Source organism: Catharus ustulatus, chromosome 8 (assembly GCF_009819885.2).
Source record: "Catharus ustulatus isolate bCatUst1 chromosome 8, bCatUst1.pri.v2, whole genome shotgun sequence".
NCBI lineage: Eukaryota > Metazoa > Chordata > Aves > Passeriformes > Turdidae > Catharus > Catharus ustulatus.
The window spans coordinates 19335278-19358660 of NC_046228.1; the positions used below are offsets into that span (position 1 = coordinate 19335278).

At 53.3% G+C, this 23383-nt stretch overlaps 1 protein-coding gene across 10 annotated transcripts in view; it reads left to right on the plus strand.

The window, feature by feature from the left end:
* The first annotated feature begins 2996 nt into the window (after nt 1-2996).
* Nucleotides 2997-23383, plus strand: part of PAX2 (paired box 2) — a 100583-nt gene continuing 80196 nt past the window's right edge. For 3 of the 10 annotated variants that reach the window (XM_033066516.1, XM_033066522.1, XM_033066521.1), the window contains exons 1-3: nt 14428-15033; nt 18773-18941; nt 20251-20448. In XM_033066516.1, coding sequence (XP_032922407.1) covers nt 14991-15033; nt 18773-18941; nt 20251-20448 — 410 coding nt within the window. In that variant the 5' untranslated portion in view covers nt 14428-14990. Of the gene's footprint in view, nt 3144-14426; nt 15034-18772; nt 18942-20250; nt 20449-23383 lie in introns of those variants that run through there. The other 7 variants (XM_033066523.1, XM_033066514.1, XM_033066518.1 and 4 more) reach the window with 5 other exon arrangements.

Here is a 23383-nt window from a genome sequence, read left to right on the forward strand (position 1 = left end):
CACAGTCGCACGGCTACTGCCGCACGGAGGAACAGCCGTCCAGGGCAAGCAACGCGAGCTGCTGCTGAGGGTTTTCCTGGCTCGCCAAGAGATGTTTTAATTGTGAGATACATGTAGATAAAATTATAATAGCTCGCATTAATACATCTGAACAGTGCTGAGCGAAAGGGCACACTGAGGGCGCGCAGCAGCACTCACGGGGGAGAAGAAACGCCGGGGGTCCCGCCACAGAAGGGGAAGGTGTTGGGGTAATGCTTGGCGCTCCCCTCGGGAGCAAAGGCGAGGGTGAGCGTCCAACCTGCCGGCAGGGTAAAGAGCAGAGATTCGCGTATGTAGAGATGGTGTAGAGCCAAGCAGGTATTCTGTAACCATTCGTGGGGCACCAGTTTGCTGCAAGGGGAGAAACAAGAGATTTTAACAGGGAAGTCTGTAGTTCTAGACTCGCGTTAGATTATACTTCAGCACAGCTTTAAGGTAGAAAGAGTCGTATGTCCGTCAAGGTACCATAAGCGTTCACTCCTTTTATCTGTAGCAGCACCTGCGCTCCTTAGTTAAGGGTCGCAGTCTGACACCGAAGAGGAATGTTACACACCGGGAAACCGGGAAAAGTTCGGTTCCCGTTTATCCCGGCCCCACCGTGTGCTGCTGTTCTCCCTCGGCTAGCCTCGTGCTAATTAACCTGTGCCCCTTTTAATTAAGAGAGGATTCTCCTGGCGGTGCCCCCCGCTCTGCCCGACGGCGCGCAGCCGCACGCTGCCCCTGCCGCCCCGCCAGGCGCTGAACCCCCGGGCAGCCCCAGCCCAGTCGCCCAGCCCGCCCCAAGCCCCCGGGCAACCCGCCGACCCGCCCCATAGCCCGCAGGGGTGGCTGGCATGGCCACCTGCCCTTCTCGGCCCGCTCGGCTCAGCCTCCTGACGATATTTTTCATGCTTCGCCCCCCCCCGCCCCTTCCCTTCTCTGCCGATTCACACAAATATTTTATACAGGGAAGGGGGAATTTCCCAGTCTCTTTTGCATCCTTTCCCTCTCTTTCCGGGGTTTACCCCTCTCCCCCTTGCTCCCTTCCCTTCTGTTTCCTCGTCCCCCCCGCCGCCGTTTGTTTGTCCCAGTGCCCGGCCGATCATCGCGGTGTATGAAGTTCTAACTGGTTTGTGTCAGGCAGCTCTCTCTAAGCAGTCTGGCGTGACGGATTAAACATCAACTAGTTAAATAAAAATTAATATCAACTGCCTCCTAACTTCTAATGTCATGTTGTTTATAACTAATGAACTGATTAGGGGATAAACACATCAGGAAGACATTTCTGCTTCCCTGCTCTTTCGAGAGAGATTTGCAGAATTCAAAGTGAATCTCCCAGAGTCCCTTCTGGGTTTCTCCCACACCAGTCTGGGGAGGGAGGACGGGGATTCCGTGGGGTTTGTTGGGGTAAGGTCGGAGGAATCCGGTGCATGTGTCGGGGTTAGCTGGACTTATTTAAACATCTCACGGAGGAAACATTCAGCGCGGCTGCGAGCAGGGCTCGGGCTGCAGGGAGGTGAGGAACCACTCCAGACAGATCCGGCGGCTGCTGCAGACCGGGCTGGAGACGGCGTCTGAGGCAAATACTCGTTGCTGCAATTATTGACTTTTGGTGCCCCATTTTAATATTTTAAATGAAACCTTTTTTTCTTTGCTTGAAGAGGCAATCGATGATTTTTAAGTGATATGAAGGAAAGCGTTCCCTCCGCCTTCCCTATTTTTACAATTCTCCACTTGTCTAGGGCGTGCTTTTCGCCAGTCCGCGTTGTTAACATTTTCCTAAACACTTTAGAAAAAGAAACACATGCACACACATAACCCCCAACAGCCTCATCTTGGAGAGGTCCCAAGCTTTTAAATACTGTTTGCCCAGCACCGCCGGCTCTGACAAGACAATAATAACAGGGGAAGCTTTTTAAAACCAATTTAGCAAATGCAGAAATGTAATTTTAATGAAGAATCGATAGCAGAATGGTTCATTTTTCCTGGGACTCCTTGTTGGAGCTGAGAGAGACTTTCAATCAATGGGGAGGTAGAAGGGGGGGAGTAGAAAGAGAGAAAGAAAAATATTCGTTCAGTGATGTCTTTAGCACTGGGAATTTTTCTTCTTTTCTTTAGAGCTTTGTTCTATTTATTATTTATTTATTTTCAGTCGCAAAGCCTTTATCAAAACGTGGTCATAAGAGCAGGAAAAGAGACAGAGGACAGATAAATGGATGGATGGATGGATGGATGGATGGATGGATGGATGGATGGATGGATGGATGGATGGATAAATAATCTCTCAGAGGCGAAAAGCTAGGCGCTCATAGAGGTAGACTTCACAGGATTGGCTTCTGTCGTCTCCAAACTAAACGGCGGAATCCCCGTCCCCCGCCATCCCACCTGGAGTCTGCCCGGGCCCCTGAGCTACCAGCTCCCGGGTGGGCTGCGCCACCATCCAAACCAATCCCCCGCCCGTCCCCGGCGCGCTCCCCCCTCAGCCTGAGCCCACCGCCTCCCTTTTCAACTTGGAGGAAGTTCCTCCTCTGTCCCGCGTCCCCCTCTCCCTTGCCAGCCCCTCTCCGAGCACATTTTTATGGTAATAAGACAACAAATTAATCTGCTGTTGCAACAAGACTTCCCTACAGGTAGCCAGCTTGAGGGAGGGGGGCAAGGGGAAGCAGATTCAAAGTCCAGGCGTTGTCCCCCCTCCCGCAGGATTCCCGCGGGACCCCCCCAGCCCCTTTCCTCCCTGGCTGCACAGCCCTGGTAGACTGGAGCAGGTGAGCCCCTCTCCAATTTTATAAGCAGCAGCGCTGCATTTGCTTTGATTGTTATTTATTTTCCCCTCCTTTTAGCCTGTCCCGGCTCAGTAGAGCGGCGTTTCTTTCTCTATGGCTGGCTATTTTTTTTTTTTTTTGGTGGTGGTGGTGGTGCTCTGGTGTGTGTGTGTGTTGTTATCTAAACCGTTTAGTTTTGGGTGGTTGCGCCTAGATCTCGAAAGTCAGCGGGGGAAAGCAAGACACCCAAGCGGGGAGGAGAGAAGCGAAGAAAAGGCCGCGGCGGATCTACTGGCTTGCAGCCGTCCCGGGGAGACGGGCCATTAGGCAGAGGAGCCATGGCTCAGAGCTCAGGGAGAGCAGGTAAGGCGGGGGGCGCTGAATATTCAGCAGGGAGGGATGAGACCGTCACCCCCAACTCCCTCCTTTGGCAGGAGACAGCCTGCTTCTGCTCTCCTCCACGCACACCCTCCTCGCCTCGCCAGATCCCCCTCTAACACTTGCTACCTCACCTGATAAATACCCCTTTTCCTTACGGGTGTCCGCTTCAGCACCCCTCGAAAGGCAGGGTTCCCCCCGCGTTTACCGTGGGAGCTTCGCAAGGACCCGCAGCGGAGCCCCCAGACGCTGGCGAGAGCCGGGCCGAGCCCCGGTCCCTTCCCTTCCCTCCCGGCCCGGTCCGACCGCCGGCGGCCCCGGGCGCTTTGCCTCGCCGCCCTCCGGGCGCCCCGGGCGGCCGAGCCAGCCCCCTCCATCGGCCTTTGTCTATTCGCCCCAATCCCGGAGGTCCCTCCCGTCCGCAGAAAGTTCAGGGCATTGCTTAAACTCTTCCTCCACCGACTCCCTCCCCACCTCGGGAAACTTTGCTCGCCGTGCTGGCTCTGGATGCGCGCTGTCCCCGCCTCGGGCCCCTCGGGCAGCCCAGCGCCTTGCCCGGGCTCTGCGGGGCCGGAGCGCGGGGCTGAGGCGGGCGGGGGCCGGGACTGCCGAGCCCGAGCGGGGGCTGCCTCCGAGCCCCCCAAACCTGCTCCGCCGACGGACGCGCCTCCGGATCGCCCCCGTCTCCCAGTCAGCAATTTTATGATTTGCAAACAAAGCTTCAAACAAACCCCGCCGGAGAGGTTTTCCTCGGCGCTGCCGTTCGCGGTAAAAGCACAACTACGCGGTTTGGTTCCCTCAAATTAAGTATATAAACAGAGCTTTTAATTTAGGGATTTTTTCTGGGGAGGGAAAGGACACAGAGGTTTAAAATACAAACCTCACCGACTGCCAGCATAGAGCCGTGCTGTTGCCCCGGCTGCCAGTCGTTTGCTGCAGGGGAGGCTCGGAAAAGAAAGGCTGCGGCGGGCGCTGGGAACCGAGGCTAGGAACAGGAGCTAACAGCGCTGGTTTTCCTTTGTCATTTCTGATGGAGTCGCAGGGTGAAATATCCCCCACCTGGAGAGGGATTCAAGTGCACAAACAGAGAGACACATACGGGAGGCAAATAAAAATATTCGCCCTTCAGGAAACCACATCTCTTCTGTCGATAGTTTCCCCATATATATAAATGTGTGTGCACTACCTCTGTAAATCTCAATATTAAACACGTTGTGTGTGAATATATATATATATGCATATACACGTGCTGGCTTATGTTTTCATAATCGAACCAATTAAATCTATTATATATGCTGTATACTATATATAAATACGACAATGATTCACTAAAACGTAAAAGAAAATTACAAAGGCAACGAAAAGGGCCTCCTAAAAGGAAAGGCCACAGAGGCAGTTTTTGCTATTCTGCACCGAAAATCTTCTAAGTCAAAACTGAAAAAAACCTTCAGAAAGTTTGCAAACCCCTCTGTTCCTTTTCCCTTCTGTGTTTTTAAAGGATCTGCCGAAGTCCCTTTGCATCTGAGGTTTAAATAGGGAGATCAATAGAAAACAGTTGTAATGATCTAATTAATTATGGCAAAATTAAAAGCGAGTAGAAAATCAATCTCTGATGGTGTTGAAGATGGAATTAAATTGATAGTCCATCTGTTCACCTCCTAGACCGTATAAATATGCAACCCAAGGACGGAGCTAATGGGATCGAGCTGCCTGGGAGACTCTCTCATTCTCTCTCTCTTCTTTTTACTTCATTCCTTCCCGAAGTTCAGCCCCGTAGCCCCCGTGTTCCCGCTCGCAGCCCTCTGTTCCCCTTCTCGCTGGAGTCGCGCAAAACGCTGCTTGTGTCGAGCAACTCAAACCGGCAGCAGTAGCCCGCAAATCTGCGGGTACAAAGCCGTGTGGTTGGGAGGAAAAAAAGAAAGCTGAGGAGACAGCGTTCAGTGAGAGCGTGCTCCCTATCGTGCTGTTTTTAAATCAAACGGACACGATGATGATGACGATGACAACGGAATAGTTTGAGAATGTTCTCCTCTTTCTGAGAGTCTTTTTTACATTGGTTGTGGGTTCAGGAAGGTCAGTCCTTTCTGTAGCCGGATTTCTATAAAATACTGTGTGTGTTCTGTCAGGGAGAGGCGGCACATTGAATTAGTTTTGTTTGTCCGGTTTTCCTGACTGTGAAGCCCTAAGAGCAGAGACCCAACGGGAGGGCCCCGGTACCGCCCTGTCCCGGCTCTGTCCCCCTCCCCACACCTGCCCTGTCCCCGCCGGGCCAACTTTCTCCAAGCGGGCACTGGGCACTCCTGCGCCGGGCTGTCCTCGGGCTTCCACCCGCCTGCCCACCACGGTGACATTCTGCTGAACGACCAGCGCCACTTGAAAATAAAGGAGAATCGGTGTAATTGCTAAATTAAAGGCATGACTGTATTTGCCCGTTTGAGGGAAAAAAAAAAGTAATAAATACAATAAATACCCTCTTCCCCCATTTCCGCGGTAATTTGTAGGTGCGGAGCATACGCTAACAGCAGGGAGAGCTAGGGCGAGCTGTCAGGCTGGAGGAGTTCCCCGCCATCCCGGCCGCTTTTTAATCGTGAAAAATTAAAGCTAGGGGCTGCGGTTGGAAAATAACCAATGGAACCGACGATGCTATTGCCCGGGTTAGAGCTGCGTGGGGTGGGACGGTGGGGGAGGGTCGCTTGAATAAGTGAAGCTTAAATATAAGTCAGCTAAGATGGGGGGTCCCGGGCCCAGATCTAACCGCGTGTGCACACCCCCGCTATCGGGGCGAAAAAAATTGACCGTATCTCACCAAGTTGTGTCAATTTAGTTGTGCCAAACCCCGAGAGCCGACGGAGGGAGTCCCGCCGGCTTCGCCCGCCGCCCCCAGCGCCGCGCCGAGGCTGGAGCCGGTCCCGGAGCCCCGCGCAGGCCGGAGCGGGGGAGAAGGGGAGGGGGGGAGGGCGGGTCGGGTCGGGCTCTGCCTGCGGGGACTTCCCTGCCAAAGTTTGCCTTCCCCTCACACTTCCCCATCCGGCCAAAAAGAGTGCCCCGGGGGTGGAGGAGGGGGGGGGGCAGGGGGGAAGAGCAGCCCGCAGCACCAATCGGATTTATTAATTGATGTATTGAAAAGAAAGATTGATTGACATCTCCTAATGGAAACTACAGCCTCACTTTCCTACCGCACGCTGCCCTCCCGGCTATCCCTCCATAAAGAAACCCTTGAGGCGAAAGGTAGATTTTCATTTAAAGTGCCCCAGTCCTCAATTTCACAGATTAGATACATTTTAAACACAGACGCACATATTGCAAATTAGAAGCTAATTTAATTATAAATCAAAACTGGGCATAAATCTGCGCTCACCACAAAGGATCCATCTAGCAAAATGCAACCACTTTCCCTAACCCTGGAAAACTGCCTTGCAAAAATAACACTACATATACATTGCCAAAGTTATGGATTGTGCATAGTTTAAAGACATCCACGGGAGATATTTCCCCCCACGCTGGGGGATGGGTAAAGCCCCGTGTGTCAGAAATCAGCGGTTCACATGGTGACAATTTCTCTTCCTCCTAGAGAAAGGAATTCTCCGACAAATAAAAGTTTGCATTGATGTAGAAGGTTGTAATTCTGAACTTACAGGCTGGGAGGGAGTCAGAAGAGGCAGATTTTTGAAGTCCAGCGGGTCAGGATCAACAACCACGCTCACACACGCACACACACACCCACACACCCACAGAGCCGGGGTTCCTATTGATTGGTGACGTTTGGTTTGCAGACCTCAGAGAGGAGAGGAAGGACGAAAGTGCCAGGGTCCGAGTGAGGAGAAGGAAAGGCAGGCACCCGGGAACAACGCTCCGCGTCCGGAAAACCTCCCTCCCTCTGTGCGTCCCTCCATCCCGGATCCGCTCGTCCTCTCTCCTCTCTGCGTGCCCTCTTTCGCACAATTGCTCCCTGACACCGCATCCCGCCCGAGCTGCCCAGATCAGGCAGCCAGGGAAATTGGAGGGATTTGGTGTCGGCTCACAGTTCAGTCCTTCCCCACCCCCTCCACCTTCCAGCTCTTTTTTACAAGTTAGAATTCTCCATTTCCCCCACCCTTCCTTTAATCTCTGCCTCTCTTCCTCCACTACGCGGAGAGACACCCCCACTTCTTTCAGCCCCTCCGTTTCCACGCATACTTCATCCCTCTGCCTCTCCCTCTGTGTCTTCCTCCTCAGAGGCAGTAAACTCCGAGGCCATTAACAGCTGATGTTAAAGAAGCATGAGTCTTTCTGCTACTTTTTTTTAATTAGGCGCCTAACTTGAGCTTTGGCTGCTCCCAGCCAGAGGAAGGGAAGGAGCAAGCCCGTCTTTGCGAATGGCACAGGAGTAGAGGGAGCTAAATTCGCCCGTTTTCCCGGCTTTCCCACAAGGAGGGGAAAGGGGAAGAAAGTTTCCCCACCAACTTACGACCAGTTTCTCCTGAAGCCCTGCAGACTCGCATCTTTCCCCCCCGCCGCCAATTCAAGTACTGCTCCGCAAGCAGGACCCCCCGCGCCCGGCCGGGCAAGCCCCAGCCCTCACCTGCGGCTCTCGCACGGGGCGGAGGGGACGCACCAGGTCCTTTGTTGGTGCGTTTCCAGCCTTTGTTTAGCGGTGGAAACGAGCCTGCCTTCCCCGACCCAGCTCCCGGCGCATCCCATCCGACCGGAGAGCCGTCCGTGGCGGAGGGAAGCGGGGGGCAGACACAGGGCTCGCAACAGGGCTTGGGAAACACTGCCAGAAACGCGACCGCAGCAACTTTCTCTGGGGAGGTGGATTTGTGTGTGTGTAGAAATTGTTTGGGCTCAGCTTGGCTGGGAAGGAAATGAAGGAAAGGAAAATAAGGAAAAGGAAGGAAAAGGAAGGAAAAGGAAGGAAGGAAGGAAGGAAGGAAGGAAGGAAGGAAGGAAGGAAGGAAGGAAGGAAGGAAGGAAGGAAGGAAGGAAGGAAGGAAGGAAGGAAGGAAGGAAGGAAGGAAGGAAGGAAGGAAGGAAGGAAGGAAGGAAGGAAGGAAGGAAGGAAGGAAGGAAGGAAGGAAGGAAGGAAGGAAGTCTCGAGGCATATCTATCACTTCCAAGTGCATGTGTGAAGAAGTCTGCTTCCAACTTCCCCCTGCGGCCCAGCGGAGGGAGTGGAGCGAAGCGGTCGCCCCTCTTCCCGGCGGGTCTTTTTTGTGCGATCATTTTTGGAGATGTGAATCCCAGGCAGTCATTACCACACTTTGGCCCCTCTGACTGCTGGAATTACCCTTTCCGGGGACTTTAATGGGCAAGCCATAGGGTTTTTCGCTGATCCGCAGCAGTTTTCGCTGCCTCCCCGTTTTTATGGGTGTATTATAGTTAGGGGTTATATAAATGGTTTTGCGTGTGATAACTGTAAATCCTAACATTTGCAAATCGCCCTGAGGCAAACTAACCTTGGACGGGCAGATAGAGGGAGGGAGGATCTCCCACTACTGCTGATTAAAAGGAGACTTTAATAAGCGTCTAATTCACTCATCGGGAGTTTTATGGAGAAATTAGAGGACAAAAAAAAAGACATCTCCAGCGTGGGGGGGAGGAGGCAGTAGAGGGGGGCTCCCACGCCTCTACCCCAGCGGCAGCCCAGGGCAAAGGCAAGAGACAGCTGGGCCTCGCCAGTGGCACAGTCTCCTATCGCGAAAGAGGCAGGGTTCACATCTGGGCCAGTTCGTTTTTGGGTCAGAGGGGCAGCACGAAACCCCCTTGCCCTCAAGCCCGCTCCGCCGCTCCGGGGCAAAGAAATGAGCAGGCAGACGACCGGAGGGGCTCTGGGACTACGGGACAGACAAAAGCAGAGATCAGTGGCAGGAGTTCTGTGGCGAGCGGGCGAAGCCGGCCCGTGGAGGCCGCCTTGACGGGAGGCAGGTCTGGGGACCCCAGAGCAGCGGGGGCTTCTCCAGCCCGCGCTGAGTGCCGTGTTCGGGGGCAGGGATGCACCGCGGCCCCAGCTCGGTGCTGGAGCCGTGTGCCTCCTCCCTGCCTGCCTCCTTAGGGTGGGAAGGGGCAGGCTGGGGTGGCCTGTGCTGTGGCTGCCCTGTCCCCGTATGTCTGCGGCCCGGGAAGATTGGAGACTCGCCCCAGCTCCGGCCGTCCCGGTGCGCTAAGAGACGGCTTTGTTGCAGAAGTGTCTCTTCACATTGTTGGCTCTCCCCCTGCTCCGCTCTTTCTTTCTTTTTTCTTTTTTTTTTTTCCTCTCCTTTTTATTCCTTTTTTTTTTTTTTTTTTTTTTTTCCCTCAATGAGGCTGCAAAAGGTCTTCGGCTTGTCTCGTTTTTGTGGCAAACGCTCTCTTGTAAAGAGGAGAGGTTAAAGTGTCGGTGACTGAATAAAGAGCAGCACACGTGGGCTATTACCATTCAGGGCAAACAAATGCAGAGAAGGGAAAAGCCAGCAGCAGGCAGGGCGAGGGGGGAGCGCAGCCCCCCGGTACACACACGCACCCGCCCCGCTGGCAGGGCCCGGCCGCCGGCCTCCTCGCGGCCCCGGCGTCCCCCAGACATGCAACCCACCCATGGCTCACAAAAGAGCTAGAGAAAGAGAGAGGGGGAGACATGAGGGGGTCTTAGATGGGAAAAAAAGAAAGTAGCTTTAGGGGGAATGTGCTGTGGAGTGTGAAATTGCAGCCCGTGGTGCTCCATATTGTACCAGAAGCTCTCCAAAAACTCATCCTCCAACGTGACCAGAGGTGCTTAGAGGGGGAGAGAGAGGGAGAGGGGAAGAGGGGCTCGGAGACACAGGGGGAGGGGAAGGATGGGGGTCTTTTATTCTTTTTGTGCCCTCTTTCTTATTAATTGTTCGTTTAAAACCTAACTTTATGATTATTTGTTAAACTTGGCCACCAAGAGCAATCTCGGGTCTTCTGGGCAGAGTGGCACAGGGGACGGGGAGGAGCAGACGGACGCTGGCTGCCTCCTCCTGCCTCCCCCTGCCCGGCCCTACTCACCCCTCGGAAATCTCCCACAGTTTCGGTCCTGTTTCCGTATCTCCATTTCCACGCTACTGCTCGGCACCTCCGCCCTGCCCCATCTCCCGCTCCCCCCCGGTATGATCAGACCACAGCACCCCTACAGCGAACATGTGGATACCCCTTTCATCTGGGTGCTCGTCGGCGAGAGGCAGTGAGCAATCTCAGGCCAGAAATCATCTTGTCCTCAGACAAAGCACCCCAAAAGTTGTCCAGGAATGTTTTATCAAAGCGTCCCCTTCCTTGAAGTTCCCTCTGACACTCATACACACGCCGACTCCTTCCCTTAAATGCTCACATATTTGGGGGTGGGAGGTATCATTTTTTCCCTCTATTTTTTCACAGACAGGGATTTCACCACCGACTTTCTCATGGTGAAAGTCAAATTAGTTGATGCAGAATCTGTGTCTGAAAAATAGCCCTAGAAGGTCAGTGTAGATTTATTTTGTGAATTCATAAATATGGTGCTGAGAACATTATGGGTTGAGCTAAACCACCCCCAAACTACCAATATCTAGGCTGTAAGCGTTTGAGCACTTGACAAGGGGAAGAAGACAGACAGGGTGTGGAGCCAACAACTTATCTCCATGGCGTACAAACCCAAAACTTCTACCTCTGCAGCACACCGTCCGGCATCCTACGGCCATAGGTCGCGTTTAGCTGTTTTCCAGCGTAATTTGCTACAGAAAACAGGGAAAAAAACAGGGAACCGACTTGGGCTCAAGTCCTGGCTCTGGAGCAAAGTGCGATCGCAGTCACAACCACTTGGTCCAGGCCTGAGCCCTCCGAGGGGCTCCCCCCGCCGCCCGACCCCATTGTTCCTGGGCACAGCGCCCTTCCCGAGCGGGCAGAGGAGCAGGGGAAGCAGTTTCCGACAGCAGTGTCTGTAGAACTGGTTCCCAGGGACAAGGAGGGCCAGGGAAGCCCAGGCAGCGCGGGAGAACTCAAAGGACTTGGAAGGGAAGCTGACAGGGCCCTCGAGGTTATGTGTATTGGAACCAAGGGTGGGAAACAGGATCAATGGAGAAGATTTCGTCTTGATCAGCTGGAGAAAGCCAGCTAATGAAGCAGATCGAAAGATTGCTATCATTGCAACTCCCCCAAAAAGTTTATTTTTTCTTGAAATTTCCGCAGAGAGGCGGCTCCCTCTTTTGAAGTGTAAATGTTTCTAGCTTGGGGGAAGGCGGGGGAAGTCTGGGTTAGAGAAGAAGGGGGAGATCCTCAGATTCTCTTTGAGAAAAAGAAATAAAAGCAGGAGAAAAAAAAGGAAAAGGAAAGCAAAGTAAAGCAAAGATTAATCTAAAGTGGGAGAGGGAAACAAGCACCCAGGGCTCGTGGACTTGATGCGAAGCTATGGGAGTGGAAAGAGGCCCGTGGTCTTGGCCCGGTCCCTCAGGGCACACGGCAGTGCCCGGGGTGCGCGGACAGCCCGGTATTTTTAATTTGGGTTGGCAGAAATTTTTCAGTGGATTTAAATGTTGACAAAGCAATATTTCCGGGAAGTCTGATGTGGGAAGGGGCACGAGGTGATATTGTGGTATGTCTGGTGGGTGAAGAGGACAGCAAGCGAAGAGCCTTCCCTTCCCTTCCCTTCCCTTCCCTTCCCTTCCCTTCCCTTCCCTTCCCTTCCCTTCCCTTCCCTTCCCTTCCCTTCCCTTCCCTTCCCTTCCCTTCCCTTCCCTTCCCTTCCCTTCCCTTCCCTTCCCTTCCCTTCCCTTCCCTTCCCTCTCCTTAGAAAGCTGTCTTGCTCTACCAGGCTCAGGGCTCCCCGGTTTATTGGGGTTATCTCCGTGCCATGGTATTCAGGCTTCGTGTCGCAGAGTGCCCATTTTGTGTATTTATCGAGCCTGCTATTCCTGTCTTTCTTCTCAGTGATATGGGAAAGTAGCGAGGAAACTAAGGCAAAACACACTGTCGGGAGGTTTGGGATTCGCCCCAGCCCACCACCAAGCTGTGATCTCCACACCGTACAGCCGCCAGCTACAAAGGCTCAGAGCATCTCTGAGAGAGGGTCCATGAACTCACCAAGTGTTAGTGCAGGCGCAAGGAGTTCCCTTCCACCCGGCACTGCCGGGGGCTCCCTCCCGCACCTCCCGCTCTGCTTTCGGGCCCGGCTCTGTGCCTGGGCACGGCCCCGTGAGTGCGGGGCAGCCGGGAGGAAGGGCGGGGGTGACTGCTGGAAGACAAGAAGCGACCTAGACCGGTCAGAGACGGACAGCTGTGACAGAGAGTTGTAACAGGGCCGTTCCCAGCCACGGGCAGCTCGGGAGGGGTTCCCGGCAGCGGCGATAAGCGGGCTCCGGGCCCCGCCGCGAACGGGAGACTCTGCTGCCGGGGCGACTCGACAGATGCGCGGGCCGTGCCGTGCCGTGCCGGGGATCCCGGCAGGATCCCGGCAGGATCCCGGCAGGATCCCGGCAGGGTCGCGGCAGCCCGGGCCCGCCGCCGGCCCTTGCCCGCTCTGCCAAGCGACCGGAGGGCTCCATCTAGAGGCCGCGGCGGGGAGCGGCGCCGCCCCGCACCTGGGCCCGGCCGCCCCTCAGCCCGAGCGGGGCGGTCCCGCCGGGCCGGGCCGGGCCGGGCCGGGCCGGAGCGCTGCGGGAGGGTGGGCGAGCTGCGGCCGGCGGGTCAGAGCCACGGCGCGTCCCTGGCGAGCAGGGCACCCTGGCCCGGCAGCGGGGCAGCCCGCGGGAAGCTGCGGCCGCCCTCAGCTCGGCGTGCGGCGGGAGCTCCCCGGGAGACACGGAGCCGTGCCTTTGCCTTCGCCAAGATCAGATCCTGAGCGGGCAGCGCAGAGCCCCCCAATCCCGGGGAAAATTCACCCTGCGCAGGAGCTGCTGCCAGGGGCGGGCAGGGCCGGCTCAGCCGCGCCTGTCCGCAGCGCAGCCCCGCAGTCACCGAGGACTCACTTCTATGTAATCCCGGTGGTGTAACAAAAATTTTATTTTTCAAATCATCCTTTTTTTGCACACAAGGGAAAGAGAGAGAGGAGAGAGAAAGATAAAACATCAGCTGAAGTGCCAAAATGATTTATGAGACAGTGGAAAATATTTCATAAAGATCTCTCAGACAATCTTTACTTAAAGCGGTTAGAAAAAAACGGGGTGGGGGGGGGGTGCTGTTTTGTGACAGATAAGCAGAGAGATGGGGAAGGATGAAGGAAGAAAAGAGAAGGAAGTACATTTCAGGTGATGGCAAACTCTCAAGTCTGAAAATCAAAATTGAGCTCACAGCAATTTCTGTGTTGCCTTTTTGCCCCTGGTTATTACCCTAAGAAGGTGCTCCTTACCTGCTCTATATTGCTCTGCTAGGTCAAAGCAATGCCTATTTTAGCAGTAGGTTTATTTATAAAATAATTTTTAAATGCCACCCTGGCATTAAAAAAAAAAAGAAAAGAAAAAAAAGCGGTGGGGGAGGAGAGAGAGAAGCAGCAGAGATGTGGAGACGTGGAAACGTGGAAAGTGTGAGGTTGGATTTGCTGTTGTTTCCCCAAATGCATGTGAGGGAAAACTTTGCATTGACTGAAACGGGCCTAATCTCTTGGTTTAAAGAGGTGTAAGACGCTTGCTTGCTCTTTCATTCTCTCTCTGTCTCGCTTTTTCTTTCTTCTCTGTCTAGCGTCTATTTATTTTTCCTTCTTTTCCTTCTTTATACATTCCTCTCTTGATCTCTCTCTCCTCTGGCTGTCTCTCTCCTTTTTCTTTTCCTTCTCTCTCCTTCGCCTCCTTTCTTTCTTTCTCCCACACTAAGCCGCACACCACGGAAGCCTTGATGTGTATCGAATCCCCCTCCTGTCCCGCTTTACCCCGAGTAAATTCTCCGGTAAAAAAAAAAGCGGAGCGTGAGAAGGGAGGTGAAACTAGCAAGGCGTGTGTGCTTGTGTTAAATAAGGGAGTTAAGGATCCTGAGCCGCAAGTGACAACAAAGCGGGGCTCGGGTCGGTTCCCGCGGGCCGGGCAGGGGCGCCGCCGCCCCGCACACGCTCGGCCCGGGGCGCTCGGGAGCGCGGGGCCGGGGCTCCCCCGCCGCCGGGTCCCGCAGGCAGCGCCCCCCCCGCGCCGAGCGCCGCCGGCCCGGCCCTCCTCTCTCTGCTCCCCTCTCCTCTCCTGGCCGCGCTCGGCTCGGCGCGCTGGCGAATCAGAGAGTGTCGGAATCTATTGCCTTTGTCTGACAAGTCATCCATCTCCGGGGAGGCGGGCGGGGGGCTGAGGGCGCTGCGGCTTTTAGAGAGACACACACCGGGAGCGGAGGCTCCAGTCTCCGGCCCCGGCTTCACGCAAGCACTTCCCACCTCGGGCGAAAGTCCGCCGGGCGCCGGATCCGCCGCCCGGCCGAGAGGAGGGGTCGCGCCCGCCCGCCGCTCGCCGCTTTCCCGGGGATTGCTACTCTGCTTTGAACTTAAATGAACTAGCCCCGGACCGCGGGAGGAGGAGGAGGGAGAGCCGCGTCCTCCTGCGCCTTCTGCCGCCTGGCCGCCGGCCGCACCTTGCTCCGGCACCCCCTCCCCGCCGCCGGGGATGCTCTGAGCCCTCCCAGCCATGACACCCACCTGCCCCCCGGCGCCGCCAGTCCCTCGCTCCCACGGACTCTGCTGACTCCCCCAAGGCCGGCGCAGCCCTCCCGCCCCCCGGAAAGTACTTCGCTGCCCGCTCCGCCGGGCCGGGGGCCCAGTGCATCCCGCTGCTCTCCTCCTCTCCTCTCCTCGTGTGCTTTTTTGTTTTGTTTTCCTTTTTTTTTTTTTTTAATTTTTTTCTCCCCTAAGTCTTGAAGTTGAGTTTTAGAGGCGACACGGCGGCTTCAGCCGATTTCTTCCCCTTCCTTTGCCTCCCCATGGATATGCACTGCAAAGCAGACCCCTTCTCAGCAATGCACCGTGAGTACTGGAGCCCGGCTCCTTCCGCTGCTGTCCCTTTCTCATCCTTTCATTCTTCCTTCCCCAACCATCCTCCCTCACCTGATCCTCCTCCAGGTCCACCTTTTCACCCTGGCCGATCCCGGGCTTAGAGAGGCGTTCAGAAGGCAGGACGGACACTGCCGGCCCGAGCAGTAGAGCAAGGATGCCGAGCAGCCCCGGAGCTGAGGGGAGCCGAGCTCCTCCGTGCCGGCAGTGGGGCGGGGGCCAGGACCCCCAGTCCGAGGGCAGGGCACTGAGTGCCTGTGCTGCGTGCCCTGAGCGTGCGGGAGAAAGCCCCCTCCGAACCAGAGCTATCCTCCGCAAATACACTTTCCCCATCGCCCCTCAGACAACAGGAGTTTATTCTGACTCGTGTCAGCCCCCGGGACGGGCCCTTTCCCTGTCCGTGCCCAGCCGGGCCGGGACACCCCGCGACCCTCCGCGGCTTGTAACCCCCCAGATTTCCCCGAGATCCGATGCTGTTCGCTTTGATTTCGGATTTCGGTGGCAGAGAGGGAAGACGCCAGTTTCGAATTAATGGCGGGTTAGTCGGTGGCTGTTCTGTGAGTCGTTTTGGTTCGGCGAAAGGTTGGACTGCGGGAAAAATAGGACAATTCTATGGCTGGGAGATGAAGTGGCTTTGCAGGCTCCCAAGAAGTCACGATCCCTCCTGGTTTATTTACCAGATACCCGGTGTGAATTTTAAATACATTCCTGACACAGAGAAAAGGGCATTCGTGCTACATTTTCGATTTTTAAAAAAGGCTTTCTTAAGGGGGGATGAAGGAACGCAAAAAGCCCCCTTCACCAGGGACTGTAATAAGGAATTTCCAGTAATTTTAATTAAACCGCAGGAGAGAAAATAATTCCGAGATTTAAATAGAAGAAATAAAAATACAAATAGAAAACCGAGATTGAGAGTATGTTGAGTCAGGAAATGAATAATTAAGAGCAATTTGTAACTTTTGACACCGAAACTTTTGAGGACACGCCCTGCCCGCTGCATAAAACACAAATCGAAAAGATAGGAAATGGAAATGCTTGAAGTTTAAAAAAATCACGATTTTGCCTTGAGAAGGAAGGCGCAGAAATACAAACTCACGATTAAATCCCCAAACGAGGATGTAGGTAACTGCCTTTCTGTTTCCTAATAACTGATTTCCAGAATATATTGCTTAAAATGTGAGGTTTGATTTCCAATGAGCTTTAATAGGAAACACTCCATACATTGGACATCATTTTTAGTTTCAACGGTGCGATCTGTTTCCAGACGCGATGTCAGTAATTCCGGCTCCAGTACGATCTGAAACATGTCAGCAGACGAAAGAGGCATTTCACTGTCGCTGATTTTTAAAAAACTCCAGGGAGATTCCTGACCAATTTTTGGCTTCCGATTAGGGGAAAAAAAGCCAAAACCAAAACCAGAAAACCACCAAATCTAAACAAAACAAAAAGACCCCAGCAACATTTGATTCGCTTCTTACAGTGTATTTCCAGAGCGACAGACCTGGATATTATTAAGCAATTAAAACAGCTGCGGGCACAGGCTCCTGACACACAGACAGACAGACAGCAACACACGATCGGTACGACAGCGGCACGACTGAGTCTGTGCAGATACAGATGCCGGCACTTACATGCAGATAAATACACGTAAATATCTGACTGCTCTGATAGAAAGAATCGTAGAAAACCACGGGGCAGAACAAAACAAACTCGTGTGAAAAATATCCGGACTGCAATAATTTGAATTATTAATTTTTAATCTTTTTGCATCTGTTGCCTTTTAATACTTTGTAATGCGAGTTATAATAGGTGCTTTGAATTATTTATCGTGGAGTTGCCGAAGAAATTGCTATCTTGTAACTTTAGAGGCAACATGTGCAGAAGGGGTTCTGAACCAATGAAGGAAGAACACAACAATATACACCCGTGGGTTTTAGTGGAGGAAGATATATATTCCCCGTCCCTTCTGAAACCCAAAATATTAAAGACTAACAAAAGAACGCAAAAAATAACCCCAGTTCAGCGGGGAACGATGAGAAAGCCAGCCGGCGCCCCGGCCGATGGGGCTGGGAGGGGATGTGTGAAGGTGTTACAGAAGGGGTGGGGGAGATGGGAAAAACTCTATTTGTGCGAAAGGACTTGGATCGATCGCAGGGCAATGAGAGTTTCCACTAAGTTCAGAGCCAATAAGTCAGTGTCAGAAGCAGGAGAGAAAAAAACCTCAACGAAAATACAAACAGATCATTTTTCAGCAAACTGCAAAACGAACTAAGATCTCTTGGCGAGGAAGACACAGGAGGTTAGGGTTGCGTGAAAGGAAAGCTTTAATACAGAGTGCACTCCACAGCTATATCAGCTGGATATTCCGGAGACAGAGACACCCAGGTAGCAGCGCCAGCGAAGCTGTACCGCCTGCGAGCGGGCATCTCCCCATGCCCTGGCAGCGGCGAACCGCTCTCGGCTCTAACGTAGACGTTTGATACACGACCAAGTGCCTTGTTGCGTCCCAAAAGGAGATATTTCCCTTTATCCCTGTCACTCCATTTCTCGTGCCCACGCTTAGCAGGTGCATACTTTTTTTCCCTCTCCCAAGTAATTTCAAGAAATGGAGAAAGACAGATTGGAGGGAAAAAAGCGATCCTAGCAGTCCTATCTAAGAGAGAGCAGGTTTTTGTATGAAAAGGGGGGAATAGAAGAAAACGGAGAATTTAAATTCTCCCTGAATTAGATTTGTGTGGTGGGGGAAAAAAAACCAAACTGGAATAGTACGAGTCTGTTTTGTTTTGGTTTTTTTTTTTTTTTCCCTGGAATTTTTTTCCTGTAAAGATCGAAAGCTAGTGAGAAAGAGGGTCCGCCTGTAAAGGAACACTAACTGCGGGACTCAAAATATTTTCTTTCTTTCTTCCTCTCCCTCCATTTCTTTCCCTTTCTCCTTTTCTCAGTGAGTCCTTTCAACTCGCATCCCAAAATAACGGGATAGGACTGCTTGCATGGGGGACATGCCGCGGGGTGAGGGAGGGCGGAGTTCGCGAGGAACTGTAATTGACAACGTGATAGAAAATCCTGGAAAGAAAATGAGAAAAAAAGCCCAGGAGTAAAGAGAAGGGGGACTGCGGCAGAGTCCGCCCGGAGCCTCTAAGAGGTCGAGATCTGGAGTTTGGGAGTGCATCTCTGGGGAGAGGAGCGGGCGCGGGCGCTGTTTCCGTGCTCGGCCCACCACAATGGCCGTGAGAATCCACCGCTCCGGCATCCCGGTCGGGACCGCAGGAGAGCGGCTCGGGGAGGGAGGGCGTGCGGGAAGGTGGAGAACAATCTTCCTCTGTCTCGGGAAAATTCATTCTGCCTTCTCTTTCCTTTCCATCTTTCTATCTTTCCATCTTTCCTTCTTATTTATCTTTTTTTTTTTTTTTTTTTTTGTTATTTCCTTCTTTCTGTCTTTCTCTTTCTCTCTTCCTCTTTATCTTTCCCTTGTTATTTCTTTATCTAATTTTCTCATTCTCCTCGTTTTTAGCTCCTTCTTTCTCTCTTTCTCCCTGTTTATCTCCTCTCGCTTCCCCATGTCCTGTACCCCACTCTCGACCCCCCGCCATCACCTCCATCCATCTGTAATGACTGGAGATTTTGCAGTACGAGTGGTAAAGAATCCACGACTAACGGTGTGTTTCTGGTGTGCGTGGGTTGTTGTGTTTTTTTTTTATTTCTCTTTCCCCAGCAGGGCACGGGGGTGTGAACCAGCTCGGGGGGGTGTTTGTGAACGGCAGGCCCCTACCTGACGTGGTGAGACAAAGGATAGTGGAGCTGGCTCACCAGGGGGTGCGACCCTGTGACATTTCCAGGCAGCTGCGGGTCAGCCACGGTTGTGTCAGCAAGATCTTGGGCAGGTAAGGAAAGAGGCAGCTCCGTCCCCTCCCCTGAGACCGCTGCGCTGCATCCCTTCCCCGCTCCAGTATGACCTTCCGCCCTTCCCGCGGCATCGGGCTCTCCCCGCCACGACCCCGAGCGGCCCCGGCACCTTCGCACAGTGGGAGCCCGCGGCTGAGCAGGGCCCCCTCCTCCAGCTGGCAAGGACGTGTTTCTCCTCCGCCTCCCCCCTTCCCTCACCGGCAGTGTTTGAAAACTCCTGGGAAAACAAAATAATTTCAGAAGAGTAGGTGGGAGGGCGGGAAAGAGAAGGAACAGGAGAAAGAAAACGAAAGAACGACCAAAAAAACCCCCAATCCAGCAAGAACAACAACAAAAAAATCCTAACTCACAACAAGCCGTAAGCAGCCTTACCAAACACACGGGTAAATAAACAAACAACGGGGCAAATAAATAAATAAATAAAGGCCCGCGGTAACCGATCACCGCCAAATGAGGTGTGCAATGTCCCTAGGGGCTACTAGGGGAGACCCAGGGCCCCGGCCCGGCCGCTCGGATGCAGAGCAGTGTGAGCAGGCGGCAGAGCCCCAGCCGCCGGTGCTGCGGTACGCGCTGCCGTGCCCGGCGAAGGCCGGGACACAAACGCTGCCGGCAGTAGAGCTGATGGACAGCGAGGATGGGCTGGAGCTGCCCTGTATGAGCACCCGCTTTAGAGGGACCCCGGAGCGGGGATAAACCGCTCTCCCGCACCCGCAGCCCGGGCAGTGCCCCGGGTCGGGAGCGGCCGGCCGGCAGATGCAGGCGGGGGAGTGCGAGCCCGCCGCTGCCCGCTCCCCACGCCCCCTCCCCGGCCGCCCGGCCCCGTCCCGCGTTCGGCGGGCTTCGCCTCCGGACGGCTGCAGCGGAGAGAGGGTTTCTGTTTTATTTCCCCACCCCAGGGCCTAAAAGAAGTGTGTGCGCGTAAAGCGGGGGAAGGGGGAGGCAGCGCCCCTCGCTTCGAGTGCGCACACACACACACAAGCAAAAAAAAAAAAAAAAAAAAAAGAATCCCCCCTAAAAAACCCCCAAAACATAAAAACGGAGAGCGAACGAGCCCTAGAGAGGCGAAGGGATTGCCGTAGCCCCAGGTCAGGCCGCCCGGCGACTCGCGGCGCGGCGAGATGCAGCGCCCGAGCGGCCACGGCCCGACGCCGCGTACCCGCGGGCCGAAGCCGAGGTGGGGCACGGGGCAGGGGCCGCGGGGTGCTCCGAGGGCCAGTGGGGCTATGAGCGTTCCAGGACGGCGGAGCCCTTCCCGGCACGGCAGGCCACTGACCATCTTTTGTGCAGGTATTACGAGACGGGGAGCATCAAGCCCGGCGTGATCGGAGGCTCCAAACCCAAAGTGGCCACCCCCAAAGTAGTGGATAAAATCGCCGAGTACAAGAGACAAAACCCGACAATGTTCGCCTGGGAAATCCGGGACAGGCTATTGGCCGAGGGCATCTGCGACAACGACACGGTCCCCAGCGTCTCTTCCATAAACAGGTAAGAGCAACCCCGCAGCTCGCGGCCCAGTCGCATCTTTACGGCCCCATAAAACCCATTCCAGCAGCGAGGACGGCCTAATCCTTCCTTGGTCAGGGTAGATCCAGCCTTCTCCAGTCCCCTGCCCGCAGCGGGACCCGTGGGCATGGCCCGACACCGGGCGAACCCCAACCCCGCCGTGACCTCCGAGCCCAGTTGCGGGCAGCGGGACCGAAAAGAGCTGTCCGATCCCGCAGCGGCCGCCCCGAGCAGCGGAGCGCGGATGTGCCCCGGGGGCAGCCGGGGCCCGGCAGCGCTGCTGCTGCTGCCGCCGAACAGCCCGGGCCTGCCGCCCGCTCTGCGCGCTGCTCGGGCTGCACAGGGCACGGGCCGCGGAGCCGGGCTTTGCCGTGTCCCTCCAACACCCCTCCCGGGTGTAGATGACCTCCAGCCTTGCCAGGGTATTAGAGCTCTGAGCAGAAAGGCTGCCGTCATCTTCTGCCAAGCCGGGCTCGCCGCCGCGAGCCGCTGAGCGCGGGAGGAAGGATTCCCTGGCACCCACGCCCCCGGCTCACTCCCCATCGGTAGCCTGGGGGAATGGCTAAATTTGCCGGGCGGTTCTTTACCCAACGCTGCTCTCCGCGGTGCCTGTGGCCCCGACTCGGTCTGATCCCTGCCCTCGCAGAAGGACGGGCAGCAGCAGAATCGATTTTGCACTAGCGAACCATTTCCCCCCTTCCGCCTTCCCCACTTCCCCATTTCCTTCCCCGGCTGCTAGGGTGCAGATTTTGTTGATTTTGTTGTTGGAGAGACTCAGATTTGGTCTCAGGTTTGAGGTGTCAAAAATAACCATACGAAAGGCAAAAAGCCAGGATCGATGCAGGAGAAAAGGGAATAGATGTAATCAAGTACTGACAGACGTCAAAGTGCTCAGACTGTTCACATTCAAACACAACGTACATTAGATCTTCACACTTTGGCAACACAACACTCTTGTGCACACAGTAAAAGCAATTAGGCTGTTTCAGTGTTATGTACGTACAGATACTCTGACTGTGCCCACAGAAATACAACCTCTAGAAACAGAGTAACGCAAAGATATTTGCAAAAGGTATGTACATAGGCACGAAATACCTCACCAACAGAGTAAAAATACACGAAATTTCGGATGCAATTCCAAATGTATGGCTTTTCCCAGGCAAATAAACATACACTGGATATGTGTAAATAAGCATGCAGGGTTTTGTAGTGTCAGTGCAGATAAAATGCACAGATTGGTATACTGGCCCCTTTGATATATAACAAATTTAGCCAGATTAAAAAAAACAAAACCAAAACCTGGTGCATTTATAGCAAGGGAAGCAAAAAATAAATAGCAAGGAAAACACAGTGGTGTTTTTTTTTGTCTTGCACTTTTCATGGCAGATTTATCAAAATATGTCTAATAACTCAGACTGTGTATTTCTAAATCTGGCATCCTATATAAATGGGTTTTAATATTTTGCAAATGATATGGAATTATCCCAAATCATCTTGAAAACAGCAGGTAGAATTAGCTAGTGGAATGTACCTTGGCTAAGAAAGATTCCCTCAGACACACTGTCTCTGTAATATACTGCTAGGCTACCCTAGGAAATTATCCCTGTGTGTGCCATCTGTATTAAAATGGTTATTAAGTTATGAACAGGGTAACATAATACTGATCGGCTAATTATACACCCTCCTAAAAAACCTCCAGGTCTCTGTTACTCTCTCAGTCAGGTATTGAAATAATAACAGTTTGACATTCAGACACCTTACAAAGGCAGCTCTGGAAGGACAGACAGCTATCCCTGTAAGGAATTGAGCGGGTGGTAGGGAAGTCCAGAGGAACAGCCATAGGTTTTTTTGAGAAATAGCATATATGGACCCAACATATATTTATACTTCAGCCAGCTTAAGGGATCTCAGCATCCAAAAGTCACTGAAGTCTCAGCCTTATGCTTGCTGGACCCAGTGCCTCACATCTGGGTTGTGATATCCTGGGCAGAAAGCTGAGCACCAGATTTGGCTCCCACCATGCTACCAGTCTGCAGCAAGGTTTGGGGAGTTTTGTACCTCAGTTTCCTCACACTGGAAATGAAAACAGATTTTTCTCAGAAAGAGGTGGAAACAGATGTCAGATTGTGCTTATAAAATACTTTGAGGACAAGTGTTTTGTAGCTGCTAAGTATTATTATACTAGAGAGGCTCAGCTGTGACCCACCATGGCAATAGCATTTGAGTGTGTAGTCCCCATGGCTCAAGAGCATTTTAGCTTAGTAAGATTCAGTCTTTCCCCATTCCTTTTAAAAATTCAGACCAAACTTCCCACTGTTCACCTTGGTATGGCACTCCCCAAAACTCATATATGTGAGGAAGTGAGCCCATAACACAGGTCATAAAATTTGCAAGCCTGTCCTGGGCAAGAACAGGACAGTGAACTGGGAAAAAAAATGCAGTGAAATAGGAGATACTGAGTGTATTAGGGCCCAATCCTAGTGCTGCGGACAGTAGTGCAAACTTCACCCCAGTGACTTTCATGACTCCAGCTCACAGAACTCAAAAAACACAAAGAAGCTCACAATTTAAATATACATTTTTCTCTCCCTTATTGTAAAAATTCTCATACAGAATCGGGTCAGTTCTTTGTAACAGCAAATCCCTTACCTGCAGTAAATTGTCATCTCTCTGATCACCAATCACAAATTGAGTTAATCTAACACTTAGTCTCTGAGCAGCTTCAGAGCGATGACAAATTTAAAACCTAGCCATCAATAAATATCTGTCTTCTTACTTTCGCAAAATGTGGAGTTTCTAACGCAAAATCTGGTTTTGCCCGGTGTCTAGAATAGTTAGAGCTTTTGGGGAGCGTTTTAACATTTTAAGGCAATTAGCAAGGCATTTACAGAAAAAGAAGTTACCTATATCCCTAGAT